General features: G+C 46.5%; 1 protein-coding gene across 1 annotated transcript in view; it reads left to right on the forward strand.

Moving 5' to 3' along the window:
• LOC140491400 (eosinophil peroxidase-like) overlaps positions 1–10,832 on the forward strand; it is an 81,811-nt gene extending 70,979 nt beyond the window's left edge. Inside the window, exons 14-15 of the mRNA XM_072589519.1 lie at positions 8,162–8,323; positions 10,270–10,832. Coding sequence (XP_072445620.1) covers positions 8,162–8,323; positions 10,270–10,409 — 302 coding nt within the window. The 3' untranslated portion in view covers positions 10,410–10,832. The remainder of the gene's footprint in view (positions 1–8,161; positions 8,324–10,269) is intronic.
• The last annotated feature ends 107 nt before the right edge of the window (positions 10,833–10,939 follow it).

The raw sequence follows: 10,939 nt of genomic DNA on the forward strand, positions 1-10,939 counted from the left end.
TGCACTGGTCTTTGTGCCATTCTGTGCATGGACCAGTGTCTGCACTTGTCTTTGTGCCATTCTGTGTACGGACCAGTGTCTGCGGTGGTCTTTGTGCCATTCTGTGCATGCACCGGTGTCTGTGCTGGTCTTTGTGCCATTCTGCGCATGCGACAATGTCAGTGCTGGTGTTAGTGCCATTCTGTGTATGGACCGGTGTGTGCACTGGTCCTTGTGCCATTCTGTGCATGGACCAGTGTCTGCACTTGTCTTTGTGCCATTCTGTGCATGCACTGGTGTCTGCGCTGGTCTTTGTGCCATTCTGTAAATGCATCGGTGTCCATGCTGGTCTTTGTGCCATTCTGCACGTGCACCCATGCCTGCACTGGTCTTTTTTCCATTCTGTACATGCACCAGTGTTTGCACTGGCATTTGTGCCGTTCTGTGCATGGACCGGTGTCTGCGCTGGTCTTTGTGCCATTCTGTGCATGGACTGGTGTCTGCGCTGGTCTTTGTGCCATTCTGTGCATGGACTGGTGTCTGCGCTGGTCTTTGTGCCATTCTGTGCATGGACTGGTGTCTGCGCTGGTCATTGTGCCATTCTGTGTATGGACCGGTGTCTGCACAAGTCTTTGTGCCATTCTGTAAATGTACCGGTGTCCATGCTGGTCTTTGTGCCATTCTGCACGTGCACCCATGACTGCGCTGGTCTTTTTACCATTCTCTACAGGCACCAGCGTCTGCGTTGGCATTTGTGCCATTATGTGTATGGACTGGTGTCAGCACTTGCATTTGTGCCATTCTGTGCAAACATCAGGGTCTGCGCTGGTTTTTGTGCCATTCTGTGTATGGACTGGTGTCTGCACTGGTCTTTGTGCCATTCTGTACATGCACCAGTGTCTGCGCAAGTCTTTGTGCCATTCTGTGTATGGACCGATGTCTGCGCAGATCTTTGTGCCATTCTGTAAATGCACCAATGTCAGCGCTGGTGTTGGTGCCATTCTATGCATGCACCGATGTCTGCGCTGGTCTTTGTGCCATTCTGTACATGCACCAGTGTCTGCGATAGTCTTTGTGCCATACTGTGTATGGACCGGTGTCTGCGCTGGTCTTTGTGCCATTCTGTGCATTGACCAGTGTCCGCGCTGGTCTTTGTGCCATTCTGTGTATGCACCGGTGTCTGCGCTGGTCTTTGTGCCATTCTGTGTATGGACCGGTGTGTGCACTGGTCCTTGTGCCATTCTGTGCATGGACCGATGTCTGCGCGGATCTTTGTGCCATTCTGTAAATGCACCAATGTCAGCGCTGGTCTTTGTGCCATTCTGTGCATTGACCAGTGTCCGCGCTGGTCTTTGTGCCATTCTGTGTATGCACCAGTGTCTGCGCTGGTCTTTGTGCCATTCTGTGTATGGACTGGTGCCTGCGCAAGTCTTTGTGCCATTCTGTGCATGCGCCAATGTCAGCGCTGGTGTTGGTGCCATTCTATGCATGCACCGATGTCTGCGCTGGTCTTTGTGCCATTCTGTACATGCACCAGTGTCTGCGATAGTCTTTGTGCCATACTGTGTATGGACCGGTGTCTGCGCTGGTCTTTGTGCCATTCTGTGCATGGACCGGTGTCTGCGCTGGTCTTTGTGCCATTCTGTTTATGGACCGGTGTCTGCGCTGGTCTTTGTGCCATTCTGCGCATGGACCGGTGTCTGCGCTGGTCTTTGTGCCATTGTGTACATGGACCGGTGTCTGCGCTGGTCTTTGTGCCATTCTGTGTATGGACCAGTGTCTGCGCTGGCATTTGTGCCATTCTGTGTATGGACCAGTGTCTGCGCTGGTCTTTGTGCCATTGTGTACATGGACCGGTGTCTGCGCTGGTCTTTGTGCCATTCTGTGCATGCGCTAGTGTCCGCACTGGTTTCTGTGCCATTCTGTGCATGGACTGGTGTCTGCGCTGGCATTTGTGCCATTCTGTGTATGGTCCGGTGTGCACACTGGTCTTTGTGCCATTCTGTACATGGACCGGTGTCTGCGCTGGCATTTGTGTCATTCTGTGCATGCGACAATGTCAGTGCTGGTGTTGGTGCCATTCTATGCATGCACCGGTGTCTGCGCTGGTCTTTATGCCATTCTGTGCATGGACTGGTGTCTGCACTTGCATTTGTGCCATTCTGTGCATGGACCGGTGTCTGCGCTGGTCTTTGTGCCATTCTGTGTATGCACCGGTGTCTGCGCTGGTTTCTGTGCCATTCTGTGCTTGGACTGGTGTCTGTGCTGGCATTTGTGCCATTCTGTGTATGGACCGGTGTCTGCGCTGGCATTTGTGCCATTCTGTGTATGGACCGGTGTCTGCGCTGGTCTTTGTGCCATTCTGTGCATGGACCGGTGTCTGCGCTGGTCTTTGTGCCATTCTGTGTATGCACCGGTGTCTGCGCTGGTTTCTGTGCCATTCTGTGCTTGGACTGGTGTCTGTGCTGGCATTTGTGCCATTCTGTGTATGGACCGGTGTCTGCGCTGGCATTTGTGCCATTCTGTGCATGGACCGGTGTGTGTACTGCTCTTTGTGCCATTCTGTGTATGGACCGGTGTGTGCGCTGGTCTTTGTGCCATTCTGTGCATGGACCGGTGTCTGCGCTGGCATTTGTGCCATTCTGTGCATGGACCGGTGTGTGTACTGCTCTTTGTGCCATTCTGTGTATGGACCGGTGTGTGCGCTGGTCTTTGTGCCATTGTGTAAATGCACCGGTGTCTGTGCTGGTCTTTGTGCCATTCTGTGTTTGGACCTGTGTCTGCGCTGGTCTTTGTGCCATTGTGTAAATGCACCGGTGTCTGCGCTGGTCTTTGTGCCATTCTGTGCATGGACCGGTGTCTGCGCTGGACTTTGTGCCATTCTGTGCATGGACCGGTGTCTGCGCTGGTCTTTGTGCCATTCTGTGTATGCACCAGTGTCTGCGCTGGTCTTTGTGCCATTCTGTGCATGGACCGGTGTCTGCGCTGGTCTTTGTGCCATTCTGTAAATGCACCAGTGTCCATGCTGGTCTTTGTGCCATTCTGCATGTGCACCCATGCTTGCGCTGGTCTTTGTGCCATTCTGTGCATGCGCCAGTGTCTGTGCTGGTCTTTGTGCCATTCTGTGTATGGACCGGTTTTTTGCGCTTGTTTTGTGCCATTCTGTGCATGGACCAGTGTCTGCGCTGGTCTTTTTGCCATTCTGTGCATGGACCGGTGTCTGCGCTGGTCTTTGTGCCATTCTGTGTATGCACCGGTGTCTGCGCTGGTTTCTGTGCCATTCTGTGCTTGGACTGGTGTCTGTGCTGGCATTTGTACCATTCTGTGTATGGACCGGTGTCTGCGCTGGCATTTGTGCCATTCTGTGCATGGACCGGTGTGTGTACTGCTCTTTGTGCCATTCTGTGTATGGACCGGTGTGTGCGCTGGTCTTTGTGCCATTCTGTGCATGGACCGGTGTCTGCGCTGGCATTTGTGCCATTCTGTGCATGGACCAGTGTGTGTACTGCTCTTTGTGCCATTCTGTGTATGGACCGGTGTGTGCGCTGGTCTTTGTGCCATTGTGTAAATGCACCGGTGTCTGTGCTGGTCTTTGTGCCATTCTGTGTTTGGACCTGTGTCTGCGCTGGTCTTTGTGCCATTGTGTAAATGCACCGGTGTCTGCGCTGGTCTTTGTGCCATTCTGTGCATGGACCGGTGTCTGCGCTGGACTTTGTGCCATTCTGTGCATGGACCGGTGTCTGCGCTGGTCTTTGTGCCATTCTGTGTATGCACCAGTGTCTGCGCTGGTCTTTGTGCCATTCTGTGCATGGACCGGTGTCTGCGCTGGTCTTTGTGCCATTCTGTAAATGCACCAGTGTCCATGCTGGTCTTTGTGCCATTCTGCACGTGCACCCATGCCTGCGCTGGTCTTTGTGCCATTCTGTGCATGCGCCAGTGTCTGCGCTGGCATTTGTGCCATTCTGTGTATGGACCGGTGTCTGCGCTGGTCTTTGTGCCATTCTGTGCATGGACCGGTGTCTGCGCTGGTCTTTGTGCCATTCTGTGTATGCACCGGTGTCTGCGCTGGTTTCTGTGCCATTCTGTGCTTGGACTGGTGTCTGTGCTGGCATTTGTGCCATTCTGTGTATGGACCGGTGTCTGCGCTGGCATTTGTGCCATTCTGTGCATGGACCGGTGTGTGTACTGCTCTTTGTGCCATTCTGTGTATGGACCGGTGTGTGCGCTGGTCTTTGTGCCATTCTGTGCATGGACCGGTGTCTGCGCTGGCATTTGTGCCATTCTGTGCATGGACCGGTGTGTGTACTGCTCTTTGTGCCATTCTGTGTATGGACCGGTGTGTGCGCTGGTCTTTGTGCCATTGTGTAAATGCACCGGTGTCTGTGCTGGTCTTTGTGCCATTCTGTGTTTGGACCTGTGTCTGCGCTGGTCTTTGTGCCATTGTGTAAATGCACCGGTGTCTGCGCTGGTCTTTGTGCCATTCTGTGCATGGACCGGTGTCTGCGCTGGACTTTGTGCCATTCTGTGCATGGACCGGTGTCTGCGCTGGTCTTTGTGCCATTCTGTGTATGCACCAGTGTCTGCGCTGGTCTTTGTGCCATTCTGTGCATGGACCGGTGTCTGCGCTGGTCTTTGTGCCATTCTGTAAATGCACCAGTGTCCATGCTGGTCTTTGTGCCATTCTGCACGTGCACCCATGCCTGCGCTGGTCTTTGTGCCATTCTGTGCATGGACCGGTGTGTGTACTGCTCTTTGTGCCATTCTGTGTATGGACCGGTGTGTGCGCTGGTCTTTGTGCCATTCTGTGCATGGACCGGTGTCTGCGCTGGACTTTGTGCCATTCTGTGCATGGACCGGTGTCTGCGCTGGTCTTTGTGCCATTCTGTGTATGCACCGGTGTCTGCGCTGGTCTTTGTGCCATTCTGTGCATGGACCGGTGTCTGCGCTGGCCTTTGTGCCATTCTGTGCATGGACCGGTGTCTGCGCTGGACTTTGTGCCATTCTGTGCATGGACCGGTGTCTGCGCTGGTCTTTGTGCCATTCTGTGTATGCACCAGTGTCTGCGCTGGTCTTTGTGCCATTCTGTGCATGGACCGGTGTCTGCGCTGGTCTTTGTGCCATTCTGTAAATGCACCAGTGTCCATGCTGGTCTTTGTGCCATTCTGCACGTGCACCCATGCCTGCGCTGGTCTTTGTGCCATTCTGTGCATGCGCCAGTGTCTGTGCTGGTCTTTGTGCCATTCTGTGTATGGACCGGTTTTTTGCGCTTGTTTTGTGCCATTCTGTGCATGGACCAGTGTCTGCGCTGGTCTTTTTGCCATTCTGTGCACGGACCAGTGTCTGCGCTGGTCTTTTTGCCATTCGCTGCATTGAACAGTGTCTATGCTGGTCTTTGTGCCATTCTGTGCATGAGCCGATATTTGCTGCCAACAGTACATCTTTCTGTCAGCGGTACAGTATAGATAGCAACTATCTTACATTTTTTTTAAAATGCACTGTGTTAAATTTACTTCTGTTTCATTAATAAATATGGTTTCAACCTTCAGTCAGGCTGTGCTATACTTTGTGTTAAACATCTGAGTAATTTTTGAGTGAGCGTGAGTGAGATTATTTGCTGGTCTGCCCCTAACCCCAATTCTCCCATAGGTCCCATTATTTCTATGAAACACTATTCTCTTACGCAAGGTTTCGCTGGAACGCAACTACGGCATTATGGGAGAACTACCTGTCCCAGCAAAGTGCTGTGGTAACTCAGTAGTTCTGACAGCATCAGTACAGACAGAAATAATGTCAATGTTTTCAGTTACATATGACTGTTCTTTTGAGCTAGTTCCAAGGAAGCGTAGTACTGGATTCGGAATGCTAACGCTGTTTCTCACTTCAGCTGCTAAGGGTCAGTGACACTTTCTGTTTTGACTTTATAAATATCATACCACAAACTCCTTAATACTGAATTGTAGCACCTTCACTTTTATATACTTTGAGCTAACTATCTAATCTTTCTATTATTCTGTTTTTGGCCTGTTCTTCTTGAGAAAAGGGGTTACGTTTGCTATTTTTCAATCTATTGGGACCTTCTGAAACTAAGGAATTTTGAAAGAATATAACCAAACGTCTATTATTTTGCCACTATTTCTTCTGAGAGTTATTAATATTCACTTGAAAGACTACCACTGCAATTCCACTAACCTGCGTTTAACCTGATTTCATATCCATCCTAGCCAGCTCTGCCTTCAGGCTTTCCTAGCTTCCTGTTTTCAGTGCACCTTCTTTCTTGAGTAAAAGTCATTCCTTTATATCAAATTTGACTTTGAGCTAACGTGGATCCAGTATTTCTTCTTCTGGGGCAGCCAAACTTGCCCTCTCTGGGATACATGGGAAGAGACAGTGTAATACCCTTGCCCATTGCATGACGAAGAACATTTTACTAAATTGGACATCAGAAAAACCACCAGGTCAAATGGGGTGGCGTAAGCTGGTGATGGAGCATCTCCCCCAAGATTACCTCACAAATATGATACACCACAAAACGGAACAGTCGTATAGGACATGGCGGCCTTTTAAAACTTATATTGAAACTGACTTGTCAGCAGTGGGAACCTTTATGGGCACCTGTGGGACCCTGGGAGGAGACTGGAAGGAAAAGGATATAGGTACTGTAGGGGGTTCTCCCAGGGATGGGAGCCTCAGTGGAGGTGTGATGAGTAAGACAGAATAAAGTAGTAAGACATTATCTAATGTAAGTAACTTGAATGTAGTTTAACCTAGTATTTATTCAATATGTTTGCAGTGTAGCTTTAGTTAAGTAGATAGGTTTGTTTTGGTAGAATAGTGGGTTGTTTCGTAACAATGGTACTATGGTATGGCCTTGTTCTTTGTACTGTTTCTTTCCTGTTTTGATGGGGTTTTTTATATATATAAATGTTTTGTAAATCATTTAAAAAAGCTTTTCAATAAAAAATATTTATATAAAAAAAGAGACATTGGAACCAGTGATCAAAAGATTGGTCAAACAAGTAGGATTTACAGGACATCTTAAAAAAAGCAGATAGAGATTTAGAGATTTAGAGAGGGAATTACTGATCTTAGGGCCTAGACAGATAAAGGCACTGTCACGAATAGCAGGACAAAAGAGTCTGAGGCTATATAGGAGGGCAGAATTGGAGTGATGCAGAGTATGTAGATAGTTCAAGGACTGAAGGAGTTCACAGAGATACAGAAAGGCAAGGCTGTTGAGGAATAAGCATTTGCAATACGAAATCTCAACTTAAATTAACTCTTATCCACCTCTTTTTCATCAATATGTAAATCAGCCAATAGCAATGCAACACTGCTTAAGTCTTCTCATGATTCAGACTGTCTTTGCAAAACCTAGAAGCAAATCTTCTGGTGTTACCTGAACTGACAATTACTGTGTAAGGGCATTAAGAACCTGAAGTAATCTTGTGATGATATCACACAGCTGATCCTCCCTGCGTATAAGTAGCACAATGTGGGTGATTTAAAAAAGAAGGGAGAGCTGTGGAGAGCTAGGCAGAAGCTAGTCATCTAGCCTTACTAGATGTTAGAAACATGTGCATGTGGTGTAGACAAGTTAACATTAAGTGGTAGGTTCAATGGAATGGCCTTTCAATAGTGTGATTTGAAATTAGAGCCTTGTATATCACTGAATGCCGTATATTACAGTATTTAGCCATAACATGCAATAATCAGTGTTCGAAAGAAGCACAAGGCTGAACAGAGTTTCCTCAATCAGTGTGCCTTGGCCCAATTTCATTGAATAAAAGCAAAGTGCTGTAGATGTTTGAAATATGAAGCAAACACAGAAAATGCTGGAGAGATTCAGCATGTATGACAGTGTCAATGGGAAGAGAAACAGAGTTAACATTTCTAGTTCAGTATTACTCCCAAACTCATGTATGAAACCACTCAGCAAATCAATATCATTCACTCTAGCATTTTAGTAGCATTGTTCTCTTTAGATTGATAGAATGAATTATTAACTTTAAATCTTAATAAAGTAATGAATTTCCATAAAATATGCAACAAATGTTAGATTATACAGAAGCTGTGTCTATACTCAGTGAGCAAAGCTTAGAAATATTGTTTTATAACATTTACTGAAACACTTCCTCTTTATTTAGACTTCAACTCTTAACAGCTTCTTTTGTTCCCTTTGCAGTAATCCCCTGTGGCTCTATCCCCATTGTTGCTGATGCCCATTTCTCACTCTGTAAATCTTTGGTCAGATACACCTGTAACTCAGGGTTCAAGTTGATGGGAAAGGATACCATAAAATGTTTGAATAATGGCCAGTGGAATTCTGCACCACCTAGGTGTACAGGTAAGAGCTGAAATCCAGTGCAAAAGCTTTGAAATTAAGTCTTTCAACTTTAGTCAAACATTAATTGTTCATTAATCCAACCAAACTGTCTGCCAACTTAAAAGGGAGTAAAGAAAATGGTCAGAGCCAGAATTAACAAAGATTGCTTCCACGTCACACAAGTACTTTGGTCAGAGGTGGATTTTTTTTAAAAGTAGCTTAAAGGAGCAAAAAGAAGGTAAGTATTTTTCCCTGCTACAAGTATTTAACAATTTCACCAGGGGTTGGCTGCCAGAGGGGTGACCACTGCTCTGTCTTTGTGGAGAAAGTCCCAAATTTGCACTGAGGACATTGGATTGGATTGTGTGGCTCTACTACTGTGCGAAATGTGTTGGATTCAGAATAGACCGAATAGTTCAAAACAGGCCATTCGTTAATATGGGGTGGGGGGTTCTTTTGATGCAGTGGTAGTATCTCTACCTCTGAGCCAGAAGGCGTGGAGTCAAATCCCACCTGCTGCAGAATTCTGTAATAATATTTCTTAATAGGTTGATTGGAAAAAAAACCTTGATAGTATGATTGTCCTTATAGCAACTATAATGGAAACCATTTATAATTTGGTCCCCATTGAACAAAACAATAGATGCTTCAAGATGTGACAATTTGAAAATGACTTTTGAGACAAACAAGTCACTGGAGAAGAGTCCTACAGGGAGTTCCAGAATTATTAACTTTTCTTTGTGGGACATTTCATCAAAAGTTAAGATAGCAGTTTGATCATATAAGGCTTTGAGAGACCTGTGAGTTTAAAAGAATAAGAGGCACTTTGATGAAACATACAAGATCCTTTGGGGTCTTGACAAGGTAGATGTGGAGTGCATGCAATCTCATTCAGGAGAAGGTAGAAATAGGGGATACTACTTCATAATAATTTGTTGTCACTTTAAGACAGAGGTGAGGAGAACTTGTCTTTCTTTCAGAGATTGTGTGTCTTTGGAGCTGTCTTTGTCAAAGGATGACAGAAGCAGAGTCTTTGATTATTTTTAAGGCAGAAGTAGATCATTTTTTGATAAGCAATTAGATCAAAGGTTATCGGATAGGCTGGAATGTGAAGTAGTGTTACAAACAAATCAGTCATGGCCATATTGAAAGAAAGGCATGATGGCTGAGCGATTAGCACTGCTACCTCACAGCGCCATGGACACAGGTTCGATTCCCACCCCTGGTGCTGTGAGGCAGCAGTGCTAACCACTGAGCCAGTGGGCGACTGTTGGTGTAAAGTTTGCACATTCTCTTCGTGTCTGCATGCGTTTCCTCCCACAGTCCAAAGATATGCAGGACAGGTAAATTGCCCATAGTGTTCGGTGAATTAGTCAGGGGTAAATATAGGGTAGGGGAACGGGTCTGCATGGGTTACTCCTCAAAGGGTTGGTGTGCACTTGTTGGGCCGAAGGACCTATTTCCATACTGTAGGGAATCTAATCAATAAGAGCAGACCTAAGGGGCTAATTCAACTATTCCTGCTTCTAATTCATATGTTTCAAATTTAACATGTATCCTTAACAGAGGGTCCTGGAACTTCGGAAACTCAAAACATTCTGCTTGTTGATCAGTCTTGAAGCCTCGGTGCTAACTATAACTTGTATGTTTTGAGACGATGTCCTGAAACATCTTCTTGCCAATTAACACTGTAGTTTTGGCTCTCCTTTATCCTTAAGCTAGACTCTCTGGAACATATACATGCCTAGCCAATTCACTCCAGGTGTTATTTCTTCAAACTACTTTGCAATAGTTGGTACTTAATGAGAATCCAACTTTTGACATTTCCAACACAACATGCCCCAAAATTCAAGTATTTTCTAAGAACACTCACCAATTAAGAATTGTCACCAATAAGCTTATATATGATACAAATGTGCCAAAGAGGTAATGTTTAAAAACATTAACATATTAAATAATATTTTCAGACATTTCTAGAAATTTGAAAGGTATAACAGATTTCAAAGAAGGTAAAACAGAACCTCGATCAGTGGAATCCAAAGGAGAAACAGCAAATATAGATTTTCTTGAAGATGGCTCAGAAGTCGATGCCTGGGCTACAACCTGAGGCCAAAACGTTTCTTAACTGTGAGGATGCAAGGGAGATGGATGGGAATGAGGTTTATCATTAAATATAAGAATACAGTTATGAGGTGGTCTCTCCCCCCGTGCTGAAAGAGTACCCAACGGAATGGAGTGAGTCTTCCCCTTCCCCTTTTAAAGCATGGTCTTTGACAATACAGTCACGGTATCCAATTTTAATCCTGATGCTTCTTGTAAATTTGATCCTGGGGTTTGAGTGATGATGACAAGGCAGCATTTATTTCCCATCCTCACTTGCAGAAGGTGGTAGTGGTGAGTGTGCACACCTTGTTCTTTCCCAGAGTCTTGCAGAGTATTGCTTCCAAATACATGTGGTGTCATCAGCAGACCACATAAAATATTTTCCCCCAAGATGGTATTGTATTGTATGAAAAGTAGCCCCCACATCTCATCCCTGACCATACATGCTCCCCACCCTCACTGCCCTTTCCCACCTCCGCTCCCACCCCCCCCCCCCCCCACCCCCCCCCCCCCCCCCCCCCCCCCACCCCCCAA

This window comes from Chiloscyllium punctatum, chromosome 19, assembly GCF_047496795.1.
Source record: "Chiloscyllium punctatum isolate Juve2018m chromosome 19, sChiPun1.3, whole genome shotgun sequence".
NCBI classification, from domain to species: domain Eukaryota; kingdom Metazoa; phylum Chordata; class Chondrichthyes; order Orectolobiformes; family Hemiscylliidae; genus Chiloscyllium; species Chiloscyllium punctatum.